Source organism: Mus caroli, chromosome 10, assembly GCF_900094665.2.
Source record: "Mus caroli chromosome 10, CAROLI_EIJ_v1.1, whole genome shotgun sequence".
In the NCBI taxonomy this organism is placed as follows: Eukaryota; Metazoa; Chordata; class Mammalia; order Rodentia; family Muridae; genus Mus; species Mus caroli.
In genome coordinates, this window is record NC_034579.1 from 38,413,598 (window position 1) to 38,441,171 (window position 27,574).

General features: G+C 46.8%; 1 protein-coding gene and 1 long non-coding RNA gene across 5 annotated transcripts in view; one reads left to right on the forward strand and one right to left on the reverse strand.

Moving 5' to 3' along the window:
- Nucleotides 1–3,740: 3,740 nt before the first annotated feature.
- The window catches only part of Sobp (sine oculis binding protein homolog), a 177,407-nt gene continuing 153,573 nt past the window's right edge, over nucleotides 3,741–27,574 (reverse strand). For 2 of the 3 annotated variants that reach the window (XM_029482698.1, XM_029482699.1), the window contains exons 5-6: nucleotides 22,063–24,004; nucleotides 5,578–5,642 (exon numbers count right to left, since the gene is read on the reverse strand). In XM_029482698.1, the coding sequence (XP_029338558.1) occupies nucleotides 22,079–24,004 (1,926 nt within the window). In that variant the 3' untranslated portion in view covers nucleotides 5,578–5,642; nucleotides 22,063–22,078. Of the gene's footprint in view, nucleotides 5,643–22,062; nucleotides 24,005–27,574 lie in introns of all 3 variants that reach the window. The other variant, XM_021174652.2, reaches the window with a different exon arrangement.
- LOC115032153 lies at nucleotides 9,595–10,782 on the forward strand. Of its 2 annotated transcripts, none has more exons than XR_003837801.1 (3): nucleotides 9,595–9,895; nucleotides 10,254–10,374; nucleotides 10,742–10,782. It is a non-coding gene; the product is annotated as an uncharacterized LOC115032153 (long non-coding RNA). The 2 variants fall into 2 exon arrangements; XR_003837802.1 differs by having other exon boundaries at nucleotides 9,595–9,763.

The window sequence follows — 27,574 nt, forward strand, 5'->3', positions numbered from 1 at the left end:
GGTGGTGATGGTGATGGTGGTGATGGTGGTGGTGGTGATGGTGATGGTGGTGGTGATGGTGGTGGTGGTGGTGATGGTGGTAGTGGTGATGGTGAGAGGTAAAGTAAGTGTGAATGAAGTCCTTAGCACACTGCTCTCATGGGTAAGCCCCTAATGGGTGAGCTATTTCTCAGCAAGGTTCTTCCTTCACTATGGCCACAGCTGCTCGTTGGGCGACAGAATAAGAGCCCCTCTCTGGGTTTGTAGTCTAACTTGCCATCTACGGATGTGGGTAAGGATCAATGTATGATCTGATTGCCGAGGCAATGAATGAAGCATGTAACCATTCTATTCCCTCCACTCAAGTGTTTGGCACAGGAACATGGGTGGCAGCCATGACCTTGTCTGCACCGGCACTAGAAGATGAAATACACTGGCTCCTCCAGCGTTCATGTCTCATGCCTCTGCCTGCAGGGCTCTACTGTCTGTCCTCTTCCACCGACAGGCTGGAGGACCAAAGCGCGTCAACTTAGCCATTGCGTTCAGTTCCCAGGGTCCAAAACAGAGTGAGGTGGGCCACAGAGCTTGCCTCTGAGGAACACAGAGGACATGGAAGACTGCTCAGTACAGGTCACCAGAGCTGGAGGTACAGGACCCTGGAGGAAAGGCACCTACTGTGCCTCAGTGAATCAGCCGTGTGGGGCTGGCATGGGAAGCGAGGCTCAAGAGCAATGGACCATAAATATTGATAATAATGATGATCTCCTCTGTACTGAGACTGGCAAGTGAGACCAATAAGACATGATCCCCATTCTCAAAGACTGCGAATTAGAATGGATATGGAGTGGTGTGCGGCTGACAAGGCAGTGTGGACTATATGGGCAAAGGTCACTGTGCAGGAAGGGAGGAGAGCTGCTCTAAGCAGGGGCTGTGGGAATCAGGAGAGCCACTGGGGGCCGAGGCTTAGGACATGGGGAGAGAGCAGGGTTCCCAATTCAGATACAGGCAGTGGGTAAGGCTGGCGAGGGAGTGGGTGGGACTGGGAGATTGTCTCAGCTGGCCTGTGGCTCTGACATCTAGGGCCTACTTGCAGTTCCTGAGCTTCTATAACTGTGGCACACCTGTAAGGGAAGGTGGCTTTCAAATCTGTCACTCCAGGGTCCAGAAGTCCTATGATACAAGTCCTAGAAAGCATCCAGGCAGAGTCTGGGTGAGACCAAGAAGTGATTGGTCCTGTGCACAGCCCTTGTCCTCCTGTTATGCCTGAGGAGACACCGGGACAGAGGCTGTGAGCTTCATTTTTCTCTAGTCTGCCCTGGGCAGCAAGCAGATAGGGTGTGCTCCACCGGATTTGACAACTTATTAGAAAAATATGGCCTGGTACACTTCTTCTCAGAATAGAATATCCTCAGTGCCGCCCTCCCTCCCCCCAGTAAGAAGCCACAGACAATATCTTCCAACACTCACTCCATGGTCTCTAAAAGAGAGGGTCTCAACCTTCCTAATGCTGCAAGCCTTTAATACAGTTCCACATACTGTGGTGGCCCCTGACCATACAATTTTCATTGCTACTGCATAACTGTAATTCTGCATACCTGTCGTAAATTTGTATATCTGATACTTCTGATGGTCTTCGGTGACTCCTGTGAAAAGGTTGCTCTAGCCACAAGGGGTCACGACCCACAGGTTGAACCACCTCTCTAAAACAAAGGCAATGTCCAGACATAATTGGATCACTGCTGCAGTTTTTGTTTTCTATGACAGTGTCTCTCTACACTGCCTTGACTGTCCTGAAAGTCATTATGTAGGCCAGGCTGGCCTCTTGAATCCTCTGCTGGGACAAAAGGTATGTTGTTCCAGGACAGATAGCTCACTGCTGCCAATTTAAAGGGAGGAAGTGACCCCTTTGAGGAAGTGACCCTCTGAGGAAGTGACCCCTCTGAGGAAGAGACCCCTCTGAGAAAGTGACCCTTCTGAGGAGGTGACCCTCTGAGAAAGAGACCCCTCTGAGGAAGTGACCCTTCTGAGGAGGTGACCCCTCTGAGGAAGTGACCCTCTAAGGAAGTGACCATCTGAAGAAGTGACCCCTCTGAAGAAGTGACCCCTCTGAAGAAGTGACCCCTCTGAGGAAGAGACCCCTCTGAAGAAGAGACCCCTCTGAGGAAGTGACCCCTCTGAGGAAGTGACCCTCTGAGGAAGAGACCCCTCTGAGGAAGTGACCCTCTGAGGAAGTGACCCCTCTGAGAAAGTGACCACTCTGAGGAAGAGAACCCTCTGAGAAAGTGACCCCTCTGAGGAAGTGACCCCTCTGAGGAAGTGACCCTCTGAGGAAGAGACCCCTCTGAGGAAGTGACCCCTCTGAGGAAGTGACCCCTCTGAGGAAGTGACCCCTCTGAGAAAGTGACCCCTCTGAGGATGTCAGCCACTTCTCCCAGTCCAGACACAGGCCTATCAAGCTTGCACTTTTGTGTGACGTAGATGGTAACTAAACCCACCAAGCTTCTTCTTACATGTTAAAGGGGAAGAGGCTTTTCCTCGAATACTTGCTATGAAGAGGAAGTGAGGCTGCTGCTCGTGTGTTTAATCCAGGTTGGTTCTTACATCCCTAGTTGTTCTGTTTCTCTTTGTGTGTGGTTTTGACGGTTCAAGAGAGGGATACATTCAGAGAACACCAGGATCGGGAGGGAGGGAGAAGAAGGAGACAGTGGTTGGTGAGATGGCTCAAACTCTTTTCCTGAGGGCACAAAGGTGCCTTTTGTTTCCAGGAGGGTCCAACTGTTTGCTGGATGACATACAAAAATCTTGGATGACAGACAAAAGCCAGATCAATATCCTGGATGCCTGTCTGTATAGCCAAGTCTAGATGAATACCGCTATCAGGGACTTTGACCCAGACAGCCACGGAAGGTGCCCTGGGTCTGGCATGTTTATGTCCTCACTAGGTCTGCCACTAGGAACTTTACACAGAGCCACTTCCATAAATGTAATCTTCCCCTGGAAGCCTGCAAGAGTTCTCCATTCTCCAGAAGAGAAAGAAACCAGGCTTCTGGACTCCACTAGCCAGCCAACTGCTTGGAGGATCCATTCATGGTGACTATTATTTTAATGAGCGTTTGTCTTTTTTTTTTGACATGCTAAATCAGCTAGTCGCGGGATCGTGGACAGCCCTGTTTGCTTTGCTAAGTTGGAGGTTTTGCTTTGTTTTCACACATAGAACCTAAGGATTAGACTTGATTTACCTTGATTAGAACCACAGTTGATGCATGTTTTACCTTTGGAGTCTTCTAGTGTTTTCAGATGAACCGGGTCCATCTGAGCAAAGCTGCAGCCAAAGTCCCAGTGGGCCCTGGGGCAAGAGGGGCGGGGCGAGGTGAGGTCAAGTGGGGTGGGGGCGGAGTGTGTGTGGGGAGAGATGGTGGTTGGAGTGAGTGGGACCCAAGGCAAGTGCTTACTTACTGATGGCAGCTACTTGACTCTCAGAATTGAGATCTAAAGTCTCCACTGACAAGGTCAGCAATGTCTGCAGGCCCCAGAACTCCCATTGTGCACAATGTCTCTGGTCACAGTTGGGGTAGCTGGCCCAGAAATCGCAGTGTGGGCCATGTGAACCCAGTACCTCATCACCTTTGAAAGCTTACATCATCTTAAAAAGTGTCTCCAGGGACTGAGGGGACAGGAATCAGCACTTTCTATAACAAGGCAAATAACAACAAAGATCTTAAGAATGAGAAAAGCGAAATAAGCACGTGTAAGTGCGCAGCTGATGTTTCTCAGAGATTTATTTGTCTGACAATTCCGACGCGGCAGGAAAAGGAGTTCCCAGAGGGGCGGCTGCTTCCTGCAGGGCGTGGCTTGGTGGTGGGTTGTAGGCTGGTTTAGTTTATTGTTGGAAGTTTTTTGTTTTTGTTTTTTTGTTTTTGTTTTTGTTTTTTTCGTTCCCTTTTATAAATCTCTCCCTGGGCGTATGAGCAACCCCTCCCTCCCGCCTCCCTTCCCCCTGTCCCCCAATTTCATGTTTAAAAAGCGAGCTTGCTCGCCAGGTGTGTCCCCCCAAGCTCCCACGGCTCTAATAAATAAGAAGCGCCTGTAAAACAGTAGCTTGACTCGACTGTACAAAGGCGTAGATAGAAATACAGTCTGTACACGCATCCGCGGCCCCAGTGCAGCCGCAAAGCCCCTCCTGCCCTCCCTCCGCGTCTGTCACCCTTCTGCTGAGGCTCTGTGGCCTGGAGGGGCGGGGCACCTGGACCCCTCCAGAGGGAACAATTGCTTTTATTTGAGTTAGTAAACAGATACACTGAATCACAAGGTGATTTGACTTTTTTTTTTTAAGTTTTCTTCTTTTTTTGGATTTTTTTTTCTTTTCTTTTCTTTTCTTTTTTCCGTACTCATCAGACTGGGGCACTGTACGACCGTCTCAGCGACTCAGTGCCAGTACACATGTTCTAGAGGACTTCTGGACTCGCAGCTACAACTGTACAAGTGCACACAAGTAAATCTACCCTGTTATCCTCCACCCACTGATTGAGGATCGAATTGCACATTTCTCTTAACCATGACAGGAGAAAGCAAACAGTGAAACAGAATCCGGGGTGATCTTTCTCACTTTCTCTCTTGTTTGCATCGGCTTGTCCATACCATTCTAATTATCATGAAAGGACTCTGCGCAGAGAGAGATTGTCTCGCTGACTTCCTGGACCACAGAAAACCATCAGGGTTGAAATTTCATCCGAGTCTTTCCTGACGCCCAGCAAATATTCCCCCTCAGATTATATTACACCTTGAGGGCATTTTGGTCTTCAGTTCAACACTCTTGCTCTGTTCCCAAATGGGGCGCTGTTTAGGGGCATTTCAAGAGAAAGCTGAGAAGAATAAACATTTACCGAGTTCTCTTGGCATTCGGTCTCTGTAAAACCACAGTATAAACTATCCATGCTGCTTCCTGCATCTGGCAGATCGAAAATTAAAAGCCATAAAAGTGTAACACTGAAAATATGGCATCAAAAAGGATAAAGGTGGCCTTTGTAAAAAATAACATGAAAAGTATATTAGCCGATAAAATATTCTACCTCTTCATTTAAAAGTGCATCGTGGGCTGGGCAGAGATGAATCGGAAGCATTGAGAACTCCAGCACCATCCCGTCTCTCCCCACCAAAACATGAACAGTTCCGTTCCTAACCCATAAAAGCAAATCACAATTCTTATCGTAGCAGCAAACCACAGCAGTTCTTAAAAAGATTTTTTTATATATATATAAAAGGTTCTTATTTTCCAGTCCCTGTCATCCTCCGGCCTCATCCATAGAGCCTTGAAGATGGGGCGAGGATACCTACATTGGTCCTTGTGGCGGGTTGGTGTTTTGTTTTGCTATTTGTTGTTTTTAAACCAGCGAAATCCCTAAGTTCTTCTGGGGAGACTCGAGATGAAGTGGGCAGGAATGGCGGGCCCGAGCTTGATGGGTCCAAGACCTGCTGGCTTCTCCGGCCTTGAGGCCACCAGGGAGAGCCGCTTCCTCCAAGATGTTTAATGACAGGAAGCTGTGTTATTTGCTGAGTTTTAGCCAGAGGGAGGTGGTGAGCTGACCAGCTGGTGTCATTGGATGGCATGACATGGTTTGCTCCACGCCCTCTCTCCATGCAATGTACCCTGGGAGCGAGTGTTCCTGGGAAAAGATGAGAAGGATCCATGAGAATGCGCTGGACCAAATCTCTACCCAATCCGCCCACCTCCTCCCACCCTGTCTAGCTGCAGAGAACCCGTTAGAAGTGAGAGAGCTGCAACTCTGGTGCCAGCTCACTCTAAGATGAATCCCAGAGCTGTGGGCTCCGCGGCATGATTTCAGAGCGCTTCATTCAGTCTGCTCCGGATCAGGTCTGCCAGCCCTCTCTGGAAAACCATAATGAGCGCGATGGACCACGCCCTCCCCGAAGACCACAGCATCCTTTGCAACCAGCAACACAGCCTCCATATGACTACATGATTAACCAGGAGGAGGTCTTTTGAGTTACCCAGGGTCGCTCGAAAGCCAGACAAGGTCCTAGAGAGACACGGGTCTCCAGCCCCCACAGCAGCCCTTCCCATATGAACGCTGGTGTTTGAGGTCTGAGAGACTCACTATTATTACCCGTCAAAGGCAAGCCACCAGCAGCTCTTCACATCGAAACAATGCAAGACCACAAGGTGGTCAGATAACAAATCACTCATGCGTGATGGACCTGAGCTAAGGGTCCAAACCGAACTTTCAAATTATTTCCAGCGGATGCTATCCCCACATGGCCTACACACTTGAGGCCCCACCTCTTTTTTTCCGTATGGGTTTCTGTTGTTTGCTACCAGGCCCCTCAGTAGAAGCACAGGCTCTTGAAGCATCAGGCATTCCTGAGAGGCAACCAATTAGAAGTCACCCCCCCACACCCCCGGCAAACTGTGACATCCCCAGGGGTGGGGGTGGGGATGGGGCTTTGGCCTGGGCCATCTAACTCTCTTCTCTACACTAGCTGTCTTGTTGGTCGGCAGTGTTCAACTCAATTTTGTCCAATGAACGAGTTAAGCAGCTGTCTTCCACTATGTCCCCAAGGAGTCCCTCTGCCGATAAATGTGGTTGTGAGAAACAGGAAAGGGTATGTTCTGCACAGGAGAGATGCTAAAACACAAGACTCACAAACATCTTTACGACCCTTGAGATTATTCTTGGAATACGGAGCAAATAATTTCTGAGAGATGATACAATTTAGGAGTCACAGGGAACCCTAGAGATAAAATGTGACAATTTCACTTCAGAGGAGGAGAAATGGAGGCCACGGAGCCCTGGAAACCAGCTCAGGGTTTTAGCAGAACAAGGTCAGCCAGCCACCCTGAGGACTCCACTGAAGCTCATGCTGTCCAAATCCTGGTGTTAATGGCAACGATAATAATCATCAGCCCAAACCAAGGCTTGAAATTCTCAGTGTGCAGGGGAGGAAATGCCTGAGTTCCCCAAATCACATTACACCGCCAGGTCCGTGTGCAGTTAATATGTATATTAAGTAACCAAAGTGTAAATGCAAAAGGCCACAAATATGCAACGGGGCGGGGCTTGCGACATGGGCGGGGCTACCAGGCCATGGAAATCTCTTCATCTGGCACAGGCAAGTTTGGATATGCGGAAGTTAATCTCCGAGTACAGCGTTTGCATCTCCTAGCCCCCTTTCTGTCTCGAGGATGAGAACCCCAAACAAAACCATCAAGTAATGGAGACACATTGGAGACCTCAAGAGATTGCAAAAGAGTTGAGCAATGAAACGTGGGTTAGAACACATGGGGTCACTTCTGGGGACACTGCATGGAGGCTGGGAAATATCCCCACCTCTGGGCCTGGGACCAAGAGTGACCACACGCTAGAGTTAGGAGGTGCGTGTGTGTGTGTGTGTGTGTGTGTGTGTGTGTCCACAGTCTTTCTTTTGAAAGGAAAAGAAAGAGGAGTGGTTTTTAACATTTCCTTCCAGTAACTGGGAGGCACTACCATTCTTGTTTCGACTATTGGTTCTGTGATGCATATAGCCTTTTCCTTTAATGCAATCACAACCCAAGAAGTGAAAGGAAAAAAAGAGGGAGAAAAGAAGGAATCTCTCTCAAATAAGTGTCTTTGTATTCAAATCACCTTTGGACAAAGACCAAGTCTGCCCAGCGACAGCCTATGGAGGGAAAATGTCTAGGTTTTCATAAGAGACTGGGAAATCGGGCTTATAATGAGAGCCATTCTGGAACCTTAAGTACAGCATTTGCCATCCCAAACACTATAATAATCATTATTATTCTCTGGTATCTATTATTGTCTGGTAAATAATATGTGTTTTCCCCCCAAGTTCCAAAGGGTGCAGCTGCATGCGTTCTATTTTTTGCAGCCCCGGGCCTGCTGCTCTGCAAGCCTGCTTACATAGAGCTTATTTTAAGAGCGTGCAAAGGAGACTGTGCGTGCCCTTCCTCTCCTCTCTTGGCACACTTGTGCACCTGGGACATCCCCAAAGGCCAGAGGGTGGCAGTCTCTTTCTGCTGGCAACTTTTGAAGCAGAGGTGGTATTACGAGATAGATGCCCTTGTTGTTGGCACGGGCTACAAGCCTGGTGTTAGGGCAAGAGAGCAAACGTGGGCTCCACTCTCCCAGTTTCCATTGGTAAGTAACATACAGAAACTTCTAAAGTAGGGGAGAGATAGCCTTGGAGATTCAGAAAGTGGTCGTGTCAGAAGCTAAGGAGCTTTGTCACACAGCAAAAATCCAGGTGGAAAACCTGTCCCCACTGTCTAAATGTGTATATAGAGGAGAAACTAAAAGAAATGGCAGAGGTATCCGTAGGCCCATCCCAGCTATCTCTGTGTTCTCTGGGCTGTGTTTCTCACTAGCTCTTCCCCAAGGCTTGATGAGGGAAGCCTGGGTGGTACTCTTTGCCATCTCTTATTCCCCTCAGGCTCCTTAGGGACTGTTGACAAAGGTCAATATGGATAGTCTTGCAACAAGAGAGTAACCTGCTGTCACTCCATAAGGAAGGTGCCCTTTCTGGATCTTCAAGTCCAGAGCTTTAGAGTCACTTTTGCTCTGGACCTGGGTACACACATAAAAATGTGTGCACATACACTCCTGTGGCAGAGATTGCTGGAGTGCCTCTGAATGCAAAGGATTCTGGGAAAGTGCCCATACTTGTACCTCACACTTTAGGTTTTCTTTGAATGATGGCTTTTGTCTGAAAGCAGGATAACTCATCCGCGTCCCACACCGCGTGCTATTTCCCATATACAAAGCCTAGTAGTGCCATGATGCATGGTCTCTATGGCCAGCTGTCTTCGAATACCAGCCATGCCTTCCCCTCTACCCAGCGCTCTCACAGAATGACAGTTGCCCGCTACAAAGGCTGAGACATACTCTGTCTACCTGGCAAGGTCACAGGGGAAGCAGTACTGAAAAGGTGATTTAATTACCCATAGAACTTTCCAAAGGGTTAAGAGCAAAGTGGAGCCTCGGCGCTGTCAAGTTCTTTTAATGCTAGTACCCTCAAAACACGACCATTCTCACATGTCCCTCTTCGATTTAAAGCCCAAGATGTATGCTATTGCATTTTAGAAAGTTCCCAGACAACCATTCCCAAAAGTGTGGACCAGGAAAAATAAAAGCTCTCATTTTAAACCCAACCATGCCAAGCTAGCTTTCTGTGATGCGAGACACCATCTTTGACCAGAAGCATGCTAATTTAGTCTGTTATCCAAAGTTTTACTTTTATTCCTTTTCTTAAATACCTCATAATTTGCGTAATCAAAACCTAGTAGGTATGTCTTGCTCATTCATAAGGCAAGCCTCCTGTTGGCCGCCATATTTCTTCCCAGGTGTTTAAAACCCCATAGCATTGACTGTGATAGGCAAGAAATGTCCACTGCCAAGGCACCTTGCCTTTGCCCAATTATTCTGGCCCTAGCCGAGATCCGCTCACTTGAATCCCGCTGCCCATCACTTATCAGAGTTAAATGCAGCCATTACGTGCTGGCGGAGGCTTCGGTGTTTATCTGGGACAATAACGAGTCCCCGAGGACAGACTGCTCTCAGGTAGCAGCGGCTATTCTGGGACACTCACAAGGGTAGAGCCCTGTGGTCAATGAACAGAGCCGCCTGCAGCCGCTGATAAACTGTGAGCTTGATGCCAGATAGGGGTCCTTTACCCAGCTCATGCCAGGCAGGGCTACACAGCCTGGGCAGGCTTTGTCACCTCCCACGTCAACTGTTGCTGTCTGAAGAATTTTGAAATGGCTTTTTACCAGGTTGGACATTTTTAATCTTTGAAATGGATGCCTTCTCTTTTCTTCTATGTCACTGAGAGGGATAACTGAAGGACAGCCCTTCTCCCGGAGGGCGTGTGATTGGAAGAGGAGGCTGTGCAGGGAAATACAAGGGTATATCGCACCTCTGGATTATAACTCCATCACTCACCCTGTGCTTCTAATAAGCTACTGCTCATGTACTTTTAAAACCAAGTACACTGCATCTGTCTGTCTGCCTGCCTGCCTGCCTGCCTGCCTGCCTGACTGTCTGTCTGTCTGTCTATCTATCTATCTATCTATCTATCTATCTATCTATCTATCTATCTATCTTCCTTCCTTCCTACCTACCTACCTACGTACCTAAGTTCCGTTTTTCAGAAAGTCTCATATAACCCAAGCCGTCTCAGACTTGCTTTGTAGCCTCCTGCCTCCACCTCCCAGATTACAGGTGTTAATACCACACCAAGTATTTTGGGTTTATTTCATTTAGGCACCCACTTCAGTCAGAAACAAAGCTAACAACACATCCCGGATTTGATGATGTCACAGAGAAAACAATTTGCCAGGACGGTTAAGAAATGAGCCACTTGGGATCTCCACCTTCCAGAACCGTAAGTCTGCAAGCCTTACCCCCTCACAGCGAGAGCTGGCCTCGTTCCTGTTCATTTCCTTGCTTTCTCGGCTTGACCAGTGAGCAGGTACGTTATAACGTCTGAGCTGGAAGGAGCCCTAGAGATGGGCACCATTTAACTCCTTCAATTTAGCAAATAAGAAATCAGAAATATCCTCTGATAAGAAAGAAAAAAAGTGTGTCTTCAGGGCTAGAGAAATGGTTCGGGGTTAAGAGCACTGGCTGCTCTTCCAGAGGACCCAGGTTCAATTCCCAGCACCTACATGGCAGCTCACAACTATTTGTAACTCCAGTTTCAGGAAGTCTCATGCCTATGCACATAAAATTAAATAGATTTTTTTTTTTAGGGCTGGAGAGATGGCTCAGAGGTTAAGAACACTGACTGTTCTTCCAGAGGTCCTGAGTTCAATTCCCAACAACTACATGGTGGCTCACAACCATCTGTAATGGGATCCAATGCCCTCTTCTGGTGTCCGAAGACAGTGACAGTGTGTGTACTCACATATACAAAATAAATAAATATAAAAATACTTTTAAAAGTGTGTTTTTATTCAAATCCTGTCTAGTACTCACAACCAGCTGATAAGGCTTTCTACAGCTCTTCTCTCCACACCCTCTGTGACTATCTGAGCAGGTGTCGCTTTGTCCTTGCTACAGGTGCTCAATCCAAATGAGCTGCGTGACAACTCTGATCTCTACCTCAGGGTCTTGAAAAGCCTTTGCCAACATTGTGCCTTGGATGAAAAAAGCCAGATGTCATTGTGTCAGAATTGAGTTTGCTCTCTCTCTCTCTCTCTCTGAACATAGGCATTCTAGGTGACAAAGAAGGAAAAACTTTGCTATGTGCAGCCAGGGGACTTGTGGTAGATGTTTGTTTGTTTGTTTGTTTGTTTCAAGACAGGGTTTCTCTGTGTAGCCCTGGCTGTCCCAGAACTCACTCTGTAGGCCAGGCTGGCCTCGAACTCAGAAATTCACCTGCCTCTGCCTCCCAAGTGGGTAAGGTTTAGAAGAGCAGCTTTTCTCACACATTATGTATTCTTTAAGAACAGTAGCAGAGAGAGAGAGAGAGAGAGAGAGAGAGAGAGAGAGAGAGAGAGAGAGAGAGCTTCCCATTAGTGAAAACAGCACTTTAAAAAAAAAAAAAAAAAAAAAAAAGAACCGATTCCTCTCAAACCAGCAAGGTCGGAGCCTGTGTTCAATGCTACTTCTCAGCAGCCTTGCGACCCTTGGGTCCAGATGTGCGTTTGTACCTAATTCCTCTCTGAAATAAGCTGCATAGAGTGAGACTGCCACGCTGGGGGTAGCAAAATGTGACCCTGGTCCTTGCACAGGGTATGTAACTTAAGCAGCTTTGATCAGATCTGGTGTCCTGGATGGAAAGAGATCAGGTTCTTAAGTAACCTTCGGTAGCCACTTCCTGCCTCAGCCCGTACTCCAGGTGGTTGGAGAAATCGGATGGGACTTTTGCCGAGGCCTCTCTAACCTCTGAGTGCAAGGACCAACATTGTAGCTTTCCAGAGCACACACAGTGGTAGGAGCTCTGGGCTGCAGAGCCACGGGGGCAGTCTTTATAATAAACACATGCCCAGAGCCAGGGAGCTCACTGGCACTGATAACTCTCTGAATTGGGATCACTGTTTCTCTTAAATACATGCCAAGGAAGACAAACCCCAGTTCTATCTTCTATTTACAAGCCTCTCTTTACCTCTCTGTGTCTAGTCTCTTTACCTAGCAAATAGGTTTTAAAAGGGCATACATACAATATTGTTGCCAGTATGAAGCACACAGAACATGGCTCTAGAAACTACTTGATGAGTATAGGATTATTAATTGTTACATCTATTTAGTGACAAAAATGCAGTGAGAGATGCTGTAAAACTTGCCCAAATCATCACTCATAAGTTGGACAGTCGGTTCTCAAATCCAGCCCTGGGATAATGATCTGGCAAGTCCACATTTTTACTAGCGAGGCACCAACACCATCCATGTCCTCTTAAACGCTCCCTCTCACTGAAATCTTGTCATGACGCACAGAGGGACTTTACAGAGCTGACGTCACTTCCGTCTAGCAAAAAGACCACTGAGGCTTGAACCAGAATTAGCTATGCTGTTGGCTCCCTTCACCATCAGGAGTCTACTTATTACCGCGTGTAAAGAGGCTTCAGGTCTACAGCCACTGAGGAGAAAATAGATCGGAGTATCTTCTGAGCCACATGGCCTGAGAGCATTTGATTGAATTTCTGAGAAAATGTCTTCAGGTGTCTGAGAGCTAACTGCTTCCCTTGCCTTGTTCCCAAGAGCCTTGCTACCACTCTTCAGACCTAGAATGGAAGTCTAGGCATCACTTTGTGTCCCTGAAGGCTTCCCGGCCCTCATAAAGGACATTTGTGTCTAGAATAGACCTGACTTCTGCATAGACCCTTCATATTCTTAAGTCCCTCGTGCAAGTGAAGACTGCCAGACAATATCCCTCATCTCGCCTTACCCAGCTGGTCTTAGGTCATTGCTGCTAGCTGGGGTGGGGTGGGAAGTAGAACTCCTGTTTCCATGGCAACCTAGGGCCCATGAGCATCCCCTTTCTTGACCAAGGAATGCTGATGGCTACGAGATTACCTTCTACCCTAAGCCATGAGGTCACCTTAGGGACCAAGAAGGCTCTCCACTGTCCTGCTCTGATGGCTTCACATACTTAAGACACTGATATGGCAGCCAAGGCCTCTCACCCACTGCTGGTTAATTAGCTTGTCATCACAATTCCAAGACCAAGCCAGCCTCCTCTCACTTCCTTTCAGTCTATGAACAGTCGATGAAGTAATTTTCCTCAAAGGCAGATCTCATTGTCACTCCTCTGCCCCAGGTCACAGTGATTAGAATCTCTACAGCATACAGAACCAATCCCTCCCACCTCCTGTCCCCCAACTCCATCTCCTCCTCACTCTCCAGCACCCTCTGTGGTCCATCCCTTTAGTCTGTCCAAGGGCAGCCAGCTTGCTTAGATGCACCTATATCTTGCTATCTGGCTGTCTCCCTCTAGCCTCTAACCCTGCCCACTAGCCTCTGTCCCTTCTTAGGTCGAAAAGCTAACTGAACCATATGCTTTAAACAGCACCATCAAGAGACCCTTCTCATTGGGTTCTTCAATATCACCTACTCTGTTTATCCCCAACCAGGCAGTTAGTACAATGGCAGGAACTTGGGCCCAGTCTATTCTTCCTCGAAGCCCACGTTTCCGTAACATAGCTGCTTGCATGTTCACATGGCACCTCTAATAAAAGGGCCTTTGGCTATTTCTTGCCTCTTAACTCTCCTCAAATAAAGATCCCTAACCCAAAAATTTCCAACTCCCCCCATTTCTCTTTATTTCTCTATCTACCCCCACTATGTTTTATAAATAGAAAAAAACCACAATAAGAATTAGATATTGCCAGTGGGAAGTGGGTATTTTATTCTACAGAGAAATGAAGATTATCTCTGAACAATCAATTAGCAAAAAGAACTGTCTCTGTCCCTCTGTTTTTGGATCTAACTAAATGTTTATTAGACTTTATGGATTGTAATACATAAGTTAAGTACAAATTAAGGATTTATAAATACCAAATAAAGGATTTTAAAAGGTTTTTACTCCTGGGGGCTGGAGATGGTGCTCAGCTGGTAAATGCTTGCCTAGCATGCTTGACGGCCTAAATTTGATCCTTAACACCATGTAAACTGGACATGAGGCTATAGTTGTATAATCCCAGCACTTGGGGTTGGGTAAGCAGGAGGATCCGAAGTTTAAAGTCACCCTCAGCTACAAAGAGAGTTTGAGACCAGCCTGGAATCCATAAGATTCTATCGCAAAAAAAAAAATGTATTTCTGTACAAAAGAGAGCGCACACATATATACAAACACACAGAGCAGAGACAAACAGCAGAGTGTGTGCTCATGGGTAAGGAAGACTCAGAACCGGGACAGGACTGTGAACCAGTAGCCCTTGTCTTCATCTTTCAGGGCCATAAAGCTTTTCTACTCAAAATTTTCATAGTTTTTCAATCATCTTTTGAGATTCACACTGCTCGAACCTTGGAGGATGTGAAAATAGCCATTAAGTCCCATGTTTATGATGTCATCATATCAAATGGGAGGCATGGAGGGACCTGGGTATATTTTTGGTTTGGCAGACTCTAGGACAATTTTTTTTCCTCTCGAACATTTGGGGTTTGGCTAAAACCAAACCTTATTTTGCCAAGCCCTTTGGCTTTAATTTTTAAACCCATGTGTACTTTAAAAGAAATTCTATCTATATGTTTCTGACTCATTTACACTTAGCTCATGAAAACCCTGTTTGGTAAGCGCTAATAGATGTCCGGGCAGGTTTATGAGCCTTCTTAAGCCTTCTTTTCCCTCCATCCTTACCAGAAGGTTGTATTTTGCTGGCCATAAAAGAGTGTGAGCCCCGGAGGCACGTGAGCAGTCTCAGATTCACGACCTCTGAAGCTTAAGTGGAACTTGAGTTTGGAAGGTACTCTCTCCCCTTCCTCTTTTTTTTTGAAAGTGCCCAAACAGGCTCCCGCTGACAAAGACCACTAAGTCTCACCTTCCAGTGACTGTGAGACTGTGACTGGAGGCAAAAGTAACAAATCCACTCTATCCACCAACAGGTTGCCCCTGAAAGGTTTTGGAGAAAGATTCTGATGCTTCAGGCTTCGATGCACACAGATTGAGATCTGACTTTCTAATGGAAGCCTCTTGATCACTCTCAGGAGAAGAAGCAAATTCAACTCAACTTGGTTCAAATGAGACCATTTTACCTTTGGACTACTGGGAGATTATCTTTTTAATAGTAGAGACAACCAATCATGTTTAGGAGTTTTGACACATTAAAAAAAAAAGCTGAATCCACTAAAAATGGCATTTGAATTAAAACCAGAAAAGCAGGAAAAATGTGCCCGCATGCTATGACTTTCCCCAAATCTTCCATAATAGTGCTTGGATGGCGCAATTACAGTATTCTATGGGAGATGGCTTTTGGATCAAGTACTTAAAAATGGCTTATAAATATTTAAAGTATACGCATCTAACAAGTCGTAATGACAAAGTTTTTACATTTAACCACATGCGCTCCAAATATCTTGAAATTACTCTAAATATGGGTTTAAAATATCAAAAGAGCTTGTTGACGGCATGCAGAACTTTGTAGGGAAACTTAAACCTGATCACTCTTTCTCACACAACACCCAGTCTGCACAAGTTTTAAAGCATGAATGTACAGATTCCTTTAGAAAGGGATTCTGTTACAGTCTGAATTTTAAAGCAGGAAAAGAAGGATAAAATACAGGGTTGCTCTTCTCTCACTGAAAGCGGCTTAGCCAGCGTGCTTCTAGATACTTTGTTATTGTGGGTTACCTCAAGCCTGAGGTGGTAATATTTTAGAAATACTCGAGACCCAGGCAGCTGCAAGGAGGCTATAGTTACAAACTGACACACACAAATGGGACCCTACTCATTTTCAAGACAAAAATCTTTGGCTGGGGAAGGGAGCTATGCAAAGGAGAGAACCACAGTCTTTTAAAGTGTATCTTTTGCACATTAGGCCTGACTCTTACTAAATGAGTTCCTAAGCCCACCCTCACCTGTGATTCTTTAAACATTAGCATCTAACTCTGCTTTGTGCTTGACCCAAAGCAGAACACAGCCAGTGTGCCATTGGAGGTTTGAAGGGACACTGATGAGACAACAGTGGGCACAGCCAAGTTTGGATCCATCAGAGCCCTGACCATTTTTTTCTGCTGCCAGGCTCACCTCCCCATGAAGGACAGCACACTTGGTCGATTTAAGAATAGTTAGGCGCTCTCTTAGGAACTATTTGAAAGCACTAGCTATTAATCCCAAGGCTCGTCTTGTGGTCTGTTTTTGCTCCAATCATTTTAAGTGTAGCATTTTCTAGACAAACTTTAAAATAATCTGGTTTGGGGCCAGAGAGATGATTCCATGGTTAAGAGCACTGTTTGCTCTTCCAGAGGTCTAGTGTTCAATTCCCAGCACCCACACGCAGCTCACAGCCCCCTGTAATTCCACTCTCAGGGAATCCAATGTCTTCTGGCACCCATGAACACTTGCACACATATGGTGCACAGGCATACATGCAGGAAAAACATCTTCACATGTACAAATAATTTTTTAAAAATTTAAACATATTGTCCCCACCCTTTTGTTGACCGTGCAATCACCATTCTGGGTTCACACCTCTTCTTCTCCCCTCCCCCCAACAGTGCTATGGAGATCCAGAAGTCTGAAGAAAAGCGCTACTTTTCTTGCTTGGTACTTAAAGCTGCCATCTGATTGGCCCGTTAAACACAGCCCATGCCCAACTATAAAAACCATCTCTTAAAGCTGGTTTATCTCTTTGTCTGAATGAATTGCCTTTATGCCTTTTGAAGCACTTAACATAATTTACATGCACATAAATGTATCTCCTTGCATCCATCCACATAGAAAGCGCACTAACACAACATCCGAAGGAGGCAAAGAACTCTGTATAGGATGGGGAAGGAGAATAGAGTAGCCTCCCCACCCCTTTAGCAGGATCTCTAAACAGGGGAGCTGGAAAGAGGAGAATTGCTGGTGTGGAGATGAACACCCTGCACACCAGCTAAGTGTTCCACACTGGCCTGTGTGTGGGTCCCTTAGACACCTCTACCTCTTCGCGGGGCTACTGTATGGAAGTAGGCGTGAGTAACTGAGTCATGATGCACAGGTAGCTACTTTCAGTGTGACAAGGGACCTGGCCATCCATCTATTTCCAGGGCCCTTCTGGGCAATGACTTGCTTGTTAATAGTGGGTCAAATGTGTCCTGCTTTCCATTCCTTTGCCTCCTCTCACTTTCTCTTCATGCTGGGGAACTGGGCTGCTCTCCCCAGACCTTCTAGCCTGCCCCTCCACCCCCATACCAGTTTCACTCAGCTGTCCACTTCTGTGACTCCAGCCAGCCTCTTCCCTTGGTCTCAGTGACATTTTCCCATAAGATGGCATCTTCCATACTGTATAAGCTTTGGGAGTTCAGGTGCCCGGATAGTATCTAGCTTGTATCTTCTCTTGTTTTACATTCTGTCACCACAGGACCTCACCGGCTATGGAAGCTTTTTGTATTGTGCTGGTATGGAGGTGAACACCCTGCACACCAGCTAAGTGTTCCACACTGGCCTGTGTGTGGGCCAGTATTTTGTATTGTGTCACTAAAGTAATCATTTAAAGGTATTCGGTAACTGTGGCTTTGTGACATTAGGTCCATGGCAAAAACTGCCAAAAAAAAAAAAAAAAAAAAAACCCACCAAATTCTCATTTTTAGCTCAGTCCCCTTGGAGCAATGAGAAAAAAAATACCCAGTTCCAGATACTGCTGACTAACTATGCAGGATAATCCTTCAGAGGTAAATGGATTCTAAATCTACGGACTCACCATCCCTAAGCAATGAGTGAGCTCATAAAACTTGCTATCTACTCTCACAGGACTGAGTACAGGACTGAGTGGGTCACTCTTGCAAGTGCACCAAATATTTCTCTTGTCTCAATTCAGTTCTGGTACCTCTTCAATGACAAGGTTGTGACTTTGTTCCAAAACACCAACCACCTGGTCACACACTATTCCACCTTCCATCTGAACCTCACTGACATAGTATCTAAAAGTTGCACATTAAGGTCCCTCCCTCTACAAACCCCTGGTTCTAAGGATACAGGCAGCTGGGAGTTAGTTCACTGGATAAGCAATTCTGTGTTTTATCTAGGCACTGTTCTTTCAGAGAGCTGGTGATCACGCCAACTCTGTCCTATATATACTCACCAGTTCCAGGTGGCTCTCAGTGGCTCTTTGTAGCCCTTCCACCCAGAACTATTCCAAGTGCAAACCGAGGGCTAGTACCTTTAATTCAAGTACTGTCACCCAGTGGGTATTTCTAATCATGAAATACTTCAGCAAGCACAGCTCAGGGCCAGCCTAGGGATGGAGAATTCCCACATGTACCAACTTCTTTCCATTCTGTTATAGTTTTTCTTTTCTTTAGAAGTAGGAATCCATGGTTTTAGGTCGACTTTCCTACGCCCTCCAAGAGAGGCTGTTGTCTTGGATTTTTCAGTGTGAGAAACAAATTCACCAATGAGTACATTATCACCTCCTTTTTGGCTTCCCCCGTGAAGCTAACCCTATGCTTTGAAACAGTGGTTTGGGGCTTGTGGCTCTACAACCAGACTAAGCTCCAAGAAGCCCAAATTACGTGAAGCTCCTCCAGCTTTCTTCAAATGCAAAGTGTATCCTCCGCTGCTGAGCAAGGAATGAACATTGTGGAATTTGGACCAGGAACGAAGAGTCACGTGTTCTCTCTACCCATTTCCACAGCTCTAGAAACATGTAAGAGACTGGAGAACCACAGAGCAGAGGGCACTGTGTGGGTCTACTGCCCCAGGAGAGCATAAAGAATGGGGTGAAAGGGTTATTCCTGGTTTTCATTTTTTCCCATTGATTATTTTGTTTAAAATGTTATTTCCCAAGAAAACCAAGGAATGAGGATATTTTCTTTGAATATTTTCAAAGATTTACACATGGTTGCTCTGAACTCCCCGATGTACCATAAATAAGCATAAACTATAGAGATTCTAGTACAAACATCCCTCTGAGTTCATACAGCTGCCCACCAAGCTTCCAGGCATCGGCAAAGGAGGGACAAGTCCATCTACCAGTGGAATTCTGTGTGGGGAGAATAGTTTAGACATACTCAGACATTGTTTTCAGTATTATTTGTGGGGATTTTTTTTTCTAGCTACTGAGGCAGTGGGACTGGGATTCCTAACTTTAAACATTGGCGATTAAAAAGAGTTTACAACCATCTAAAATTCTTTAACTAAACTTAATCAGTTCTGCATATGGGAGAAACATCTGCTGGTTGGAATCATTTGTAACCATACTCACAAACAAGAATGAATAAAGTCGGGAAAGTGGGGACAGAATAATTTCAAAATGGGAGAGGGGGCCTGCAGTCTACAGAGATTGAACAAATGGGTCGAGTTCTTTGAAGGCAGATCTAGTGGCTTTCGGATTTTGAAATGTATTCTAAAAAGTATGGTATGGTACGGTGAAGGTGAAGCAGCTGATTTAGCTAATTTAGGCAGCAAGACCTCCCCAGGGATCATGTCTTTGACCTCCAGTACAGGGATCTGCAGGTCTGCACCATAGCATGTCACCTTTTACATGGGGCTGTGATCCTTGTGCTTGTGTGACAAGCACTTTGCCCACCGAGGCATCTCCACAGCCCTTGCTTTTATTTATTTATTTATTTTTATTCTTTTAATGCTTTCAGTTTGACTTGTTACCAAGGAGTGCTCACTATTAGGGCACAAAGGGTACTCAGCCCTTAGTTAATAGAGTATTTCCAACTCTCCAACCACGAGAGTTCCTGAGAGTTAGAGCAAAGGCAGCACTTTCTGAGCAGGGAACCAGAAGGGCCAGAGAGTGGATTACAGAAGGTGGAGGCTGGGCCCTGAGGTGACACAGGGCCAGCAATTTACTTGGGTGCCCTGCTGACTTGGTCTCCCCTCCTTAAATTCCTTGCCTTGCCTCCTCTCGGCAGCCCTCAAAACCCTGCCTGATTTTCAAGATCTATAATTTCTTGGGAGACTCACAATAAAAAGGACTCTCCAATCACAAGAATTAGGCTATTTGGTACCAGCATCTTCTAGACTTGGCTATTGCCAAGTTAATATTTTTAGTAGTGACGTTGGCCCATGGAAACTACCCTTGTCCAATGGATGACTCTTTCAGAAGCACAGATCACCCAAACAGCCATCCATACAGCTTATGCTTTTAATAGATACTTTAGACACTTATAGGGACTGTCACTGTTCCTGTCCTGGTCTCTTAGCACAGTAATGACAATGAGATCTTTCACCCTCCCATTCTTCCTTGAGTGAGTGAGTGTGTGTGTGTGTGTGTGTATGTGTGTGTGTGTGTGTCAGTGACAAGTCCCAGTGCTTTCTGAAGGTTCTCACTTTTGGGGGGGAGGGGTCACTCAAAGCATTGTCAAGCAGATTAAATTATCTGGGGCGTTTTCAGTTGGCATGCCTTCCAGAAGGCCAAGGCCACTGCCTTCAGACTGAAGACATCGTAGGCTAAAGGAGGAAAGAAGAGTGACATTATCTCTGGTGTTCTGGCCCCACTGGCAAAGCCACCAGCGGGAAAGGAGACCTCAAGGCATGGTGGCCAAGAAATGATTCTCACACTAGCCATTAGCTCTGGTTCAGGGCTTCCACTCTGGCTGTAAGCCAAGTGCTCACGTTCCCACCATGAAAGCAACAGGTTGGTGGGCTCGGATCTTGTAAACGGGGCAAGTCGGTAAGTGGAGGCTCGTTGCTGTGCTTTATAAACTTTGCCTCAAGGTGATAAGATGCTTTTTGTAAACATGGTGACAGAGGGACTAGTGAGCCGATTCTCCTACGGTGCTCGAAAGGAAATTTAGCTTTGGACTTCCACAACTTGGATTTGAATCGAAACTCTGCCCACAGGTTAGATAATCTTGGACAAGTTCCCCAATCCTATTTCTCCACTAGGAGGATGAAGATAGCTGTTTCTTTGGAGATAGCTCCAAAGAAATATTATGGGGAGACACCCAGAAGAGCCTGTATACCCTGTGAAGATACTTGTCCTGCTCCCCTCCCCCAGGCCTCGCACCCCCCCCCCCCCAGGACGGAGCCAACCTACTTTGCACATTCTTCTGTGTGTCCCCAGCCCAGGGAAGGAGTAGTGTCTAAGTTAAATGCTGGAGGAACACCCATTTCTCTTCTTTCTGTAATGAGTTAATAAACAATGCTTATTATAACAAACCTATGTTTTGGCTTGTTGCCTGCTTGGGTAGATGGAGAGCTCACCCTCTGCGATTGAATGGACAGGCCTGAAGTCAACACCGGATCTGCCACCGACAAGCTCTGACTGAGCAAATATTTCTAAGTCACAGCTTCCTTCTTGGTTAGTATGCTACCGGACGCCTACTCCACTAGGATTGGCAAGAGTCGCTACAGTGGCTCACGTGTGGTCCCTGCCATCTCACAGAACTGTTGGCTCACTGGGTAGTAAGTAGGGTACAGGAGTCATAGGGTACAGAGACATGCCTGCCACTTCATTAAGGTCTACACTAGAAGTGAGACTCATCAACTCAGCCACTGAGTACTCGAAAGGGGGCGTGGTAGGTTGGCCGGAAGGCTAGTTTTTCATTTTAGCCCACAGATATGGTTATCTTGAGAAGCTAGAGTAAGAGTCGTCTGCCAAATGGACTACCAGCTCTAGATGCTCGCCCCCTGATGGGTTACGCAGACATTTCAATACTGCGCTGCAACCTCCTAACTGATTCCTCAAGTAATCGTCCCTCCCATGCCTCCTTTTCCAGTTGGATAAATTAGGTATGAACCCGAAAAGAAGAAAATAGTGTGTCACAAAACAGAGTGTGCCTTCAACTCAGGTTCAAGGGCTTGAGTGATCTTGGCTCTTAACTGTCTCTCGGCTGTAAACTGGTAATGGTGTACTAAATAACACTGCAACTGTCATAGGTATTGGATCAAAACGTCGATGGTACCTGGTCACTCAGAGTGCTCGGAGAAAGCGGTAAGTGACACGATGGGTGCATCTCACCTCCGCCACATACAAACCTTTTTTATTTATTTTTTACTTATTCTGGTTTCTAATTCGGAGGCACCTCCTTTTGAGCGGAGGCTCCAGGTCCTCCGGGCCAGCGCTGAGCATGGGCGAGGAGATGACGCACGGCGTCATGGCAGCCTTCTCCGCGGGTTTTGGCACAGGCTGGATCACGCAGCCGGTCTTGGGCAGCATCCGCAGAGCATAGGCGTGGTCCTCGTCCGCGGGGTTATTGAGGTTCGGGTCCGACTTGTCGCCCCCCGCCAGGGCTTCCTCCCCCATCAGTTTTTTGGTCGCTTCCCCGTCCAGGTGGCAGTTGGAAGCGCAGTTGTTCTCCTTGACGGACTCCAGCTCATTCACCACAGGCTCCTCGGACGACAGTAGCTTTTTGGGAGGGGCCGGGGGCGGCGGCTGCTCCGGCGGGGGCTCCGCGCCCTTGGCCTCGGCCGGGGCGCTGCGGGTGCCGTTCACGATGACGTTGCAGGCGGCAGCTGCCTCGGGGCCCGCGGGGGCGCCCGGGCCGGGGTCGCCGGCGGCGGGCGGGCTGCAGTGGCCGTCCCTGCAGCCGCCGCAGGTCCTGCGCTCCGCGGCTCCCGGCTCGCGCTCCGCCTTGACGTGAGCGTGCAGCGCGCGGTGGATCACGTTGTGCAGCCGGGCTCGGTGGCCCACGGTCAGGTCGATGACGCCGTCCTGCGGGCCGTGCAGCACGCCCGCAAAGCCCGGCTGGCCTCCCGCGCCCGCGGGGCTGCCCGAGCGCCGGGTCAGGTCCACCACCTCCCCACGACCGCGCTCCGCGGGCGCCAGGCTCAGAGCCTGGCCGGAGCTTCCCGGCGGCGAGTCGGCTGACTTGGAAGAGCCCTGCTTGGAGTCCCGCGGGGATAGGGAGCGTCCACCAGCCTTGCCTCCGGCCGCCGATGAGTCTCCCGGGGCGCTCGGAACGAAACTCTCTCCGTTGCTGGAAAATCCGTTGGGGGGCTTGGAATCGTTCACATGGGGAATGGGGATAGGGATAGGGATGGGCACCGGCAGGGGCACTATCACTGGGTACGGCACGAGCAGCGTGGGGGGCGGCACCAGCGGGGCCAGCGACGGCAGCCCGAAGTTCATCATCTGGGGAACCGGCATCGGGCCGTTTGGCATCATGCTTACCGGAGGGAAGGGAAGGCTGGGCAAGGGCGCGCCCGGGGGCGGCGGGGGCAGCAGCCCTGGGGGGTTCCCAGGCATGGTAGGAGTACTTGGGGGGTGGATGTGGGGTGATAGCATAGGCCGGTGCATGGGGCTGGAAGTGGGGCCTAGGTTCCTGGGGCCTCCGGGCGGGGGCCCAATGCCCGGGAGCATGGGGTTGGACAAGGGACTATTGGGGTTGGAGGCGTGGTGCGGTGGCCCGCGGATGAAGGGCGGGCGGATCTGCTGGATAATTTGCTGCTCCATGAAGATGGGCAGGGGCACTGGGCCGCGGTTGGTCATCACCATGGGAGGGCTGCGAGGCGGGACACCCAGTGGAGGTCCGATGCTAGCAGGTGGCTGGACCGAGACGGGAGGGATGCTCGGAGTCTCGCTGATGGGGAGGGACTTGGGCACTGGCGTGGGGATTTTAGTGACAGAGCAGTTGGCAGTGTCAGATGGAGAAACGGTGGTGGACGAGGATGGGCCGGGGCCCTGGCTTTGGCCAGCTGCAGTCACAGGGGAAGGGGCTTTCCTCCGAGCATCTGTTAGCGGGATATTCCAAGAGTCTGGTGTGAGCAGCTGCACCCCGGTGCCTTCTGCTTTACTTTCCATATGAGGGTGGAGTGTGCTGCACAGCCCGGCTGGAAGATTGGCCTGTGTCTCTTTGTAGAAAATGTCCATTTTGTATTGATTGAGACATTTTGCACTGCAGAACTGAAGCCTTCTCTCCCCGTCCCCAAAATCCAGGTATTCTTTTGTGTGCCTTATGTGTTTACACCAGTCACACACCTACAACACAGCAATAGAAATCACAACAGGTAAGATAAGCAACTTTCTTGGGTACATGGCGTTTCATGTTTCACATAAAGGCTCTATTAAACTCTATCATCATTTCCCAAATAAGTTGAAGGGTACCCTTTACAGGGTACATTTCTGAAAGATCTATGAAATAAAGAATTTGCTTTATAAATAGGATCCTCAGAATTAGCAACAACCACATTCTCCACCCACCCCCCCTTTCAAAGATGGCTCTGACAAAATGGAGTACACCTGTCCAGGACACTTACCCAGGGTCCTATGAAGTACGCCTGCCCGGCACACCTGCCCTGCACACCTGCCCTGTACGTATACCTAGGACACCTACTCAGTACACTTGCCTTCATATTTTCACTTGCCTAACAGGCTCATGGAAATACATATCTACATAACGTTGGAGGGAAGGAATCTCCAGGGAGTTCAACAATCAGGCAACATAACCTCTTAAAATTCTCCTTATGTAAAGCCACTGTGCACTGTATCCAATAAAGTGGTTGGAAAGGGTGTGCTGTGCTAACCAATCGCATAAAGCGCTGAACACCGCTATGTCTGGCTTCCAAGGAGAAACTTGGACTTAGTCATGAAGTCTGTGTGAGGTTCAGCTCTCCCAACCCATGATGTTGCAGCAAGCTAGAATTATTTTTTGAGCTGTTTGCCCACTCTTTCTCGGCAGTCTGAATTTTGGTGACATTTCTTGGCAGACAGTCTTATTTAACAACTTTTCAAACACCCAGAGAACACTTTCCAAAAGTTGTTATGGCTTCCACCCCACCCCCTTCGGATCTACTCCTGGCAAAAGAAAGATATCACCAAATTTATTTTAAAGCTGGGCTGCAGAGCTAATTAAAGGCTCAGATGCCTTCCCAATTGGAAATCACTAGACACCAAAGTTCAAAAAATAGTCCGTCTCGGCTTCAGAACCCATTACTTTGGAGAAATTATTGTGATTTCATTAACACATTAATTTTGCAACACCATCAGCTCTCACAGATGGCACAGACATGATCTACAATTCAAATATGACTCTTGTTTGCACAAGTGTCTTCCCTTCGTATGGCATTTTAAACAAGAATTAATATGAGTGATCTTGCCATCGCTATAAACAGATAAACAGATGTCAAAATTTTCAGTAGTTCCTCTAGTCCCTCACTTCTCCTGACAGGATTCTACACACACAATCTTTTTTTTTTTTCCTTTCTCTCTTCCTTCTTTATCTTTCCCATAGCATTCGAGCTGCACAGCTTCAGAGAAGGGATCGCAAAACTCAGCACCATTGTGAGTGTATTGAAACCTTCTCCCTGCAGTTTAGCAATGGCTTCAGTCAGTGCTGGTCTAAGGGAGACCCTGATTTCAGAGTGTTCTACTGCTGTGTTCATGCAGTGTGTTGTGTTTAACCATTGTAAACTGATATGATTAAAAGATACATTTTAATAATGACTGGTCACATAAGCAATGCACAAACAACATATGTTGGGCATTTGATGATGCCTCTCATCTAACTGGCAGCCTCCCTTTCTGTAAACAAGTGGCGACACACTAGCGTGTGATCGTGGGTTCATAGGAGGCAGATGTGGGTCTGCATGTAGAAATCCACTCTTTTCTTCTCAGTGGTTTTTTTTTTTTCATTGATATTTTTGACAGTGTAAGATTGAATAAGATACCCACTTAGGCATGGGCTGGTTTTTGTTTGTCCTTTTAAGATATTTCTAAAAATCTGACATAAGAACACTCTTGAGTGAATTTTGATGAGACTGGAATTCCTGCAACTTGACTACCAAAATTATTGCTACCAGGAGCCATTAAAGTGGTTAAAACATAATTATTCCAATGCTCATGTCTGCTTTCTCTCACCAACAGCATTTTAGGATCCTCCTGGACTCACCGGATATTTGGTTATAAATACATGAAAACTGCTCCACAGAACATGTCAGACCATCCCATGTCTTTTTGTTTTTCAAGACAGGGTTTCTCTGTGTGATAGTCTCAGCAGTCCTGGGATTTGTAGACCAGGCTAGGTTTGAACTCACAGAGATCTGCCTGCTTCTGCCTGCCTAGCACTGAGATGAAAGGAGTGCACCACCATGCCCAGAGACCTTTACATTTCTTATCTAGATTAAGCTTAAGTAAACTGTTGAAAACATGATATTTAAATAACGTTAAAGTGACTACCAGGGACAGTGATGACTTAATTTCATCCTTGGGCATCAGAGAGGCAGGAGAATTTCTGTGAGTTTAAATCCAGTCTGGTGTACATGGTGAGTTCAAGGACAGCTAGGGCTACAAGTGAGCCCCTGTCTCAAAAAAAAAAAAAAGTTAATATGTAAGCATGTAGCATTTACAGTCCACTGTGAAATAAAACTCTCTGCTTCTGTTTTCATAGCATGCATACATAGCAAGCTTAAAATAAAAGCTGTATGTTTGCACTGAGGGACCAAACATACCTTCTCTCTTCATGAACTGAAAAAGAAACATCATCAATGACTTAAACTAATTAAAATAGCGCATGGCTTTTCTGGCGTAGGCCCTTAGGATCTTACTCTCTAACAGTAGGAGGGGAAAGTTTTGTGAAATCATTAATTGGTTTTCAAATTACCAGAATTTCTTTTTTTTCTTTTCTTTTCTTTCACTTTTTCTGGCCTTTAGAGGATTCCTGTTTCCTCAAACAAGACAACTATTTTTCAAGTAGGGTAAAAAAAAAAATCTAAATATAACTTAACAATTCTCCCTTCACGTTTACTAATTGCTAGTAAACAATGCTCATGCGCCATCCTAATGATCAAATAAGGGTTCGCCACTAGATTTCATCCTTCCCCACATAAAAATAATTCCAGACAGCAAAAGCAAAATCCAATTTTCTCGAACTCTTCCATAAAAGCAAAGGTCTAACCCTATCGCTAGTCTTCCTGACGTCTTTGAAAGTGCCTCCATTTGAGCGTGGCCTGACTGTCTTATTTTTGGGGTGCTGTGGATCTGGCTGTACTAAGGCTTTATTTACATTTCAGTTCAGAACACTGACATCAAAATATGGAAAAGCAATTTTTCCAATGAGGCAGAAGATTATTGGAAGGAAAGGAAAAAAAAAAACCTGTCACTTAAGAAATAATGAATCAAGTCTGTCTCTCAGGCCACATCACTGAAGATGAGGTCAATGGATTTATGGAGTAAATGACGACGTCATGTGTGGCAGTAAAACCCAACGCTATTACTCACTCCACATCCAGCTAACAACACTTCTGTAATTAAAGGTTTCATCATAGGAGCCAAGCTGATTATTTAGGCCATGGTAGTTATGTGAAAATACATACTTCACCTCTCTTTAATAAAATAACATTTGCATATGCAAAATCACACAAGCTAAAGGTTTTGTATTGTGCTGTGCCCTTCTTTGGAGACAGATACACATTCTATTAGATCAATATTTTAATTTTTTGAGATCCCCTCAACACTAGGTAAAGAAATCCCAAAATTCCTCAGACATTTTAAGATGAGTCCAAGGAAGTGCCAGAGCTTTGCAATGATTTGTACGATTCTATCCCTGCTTGC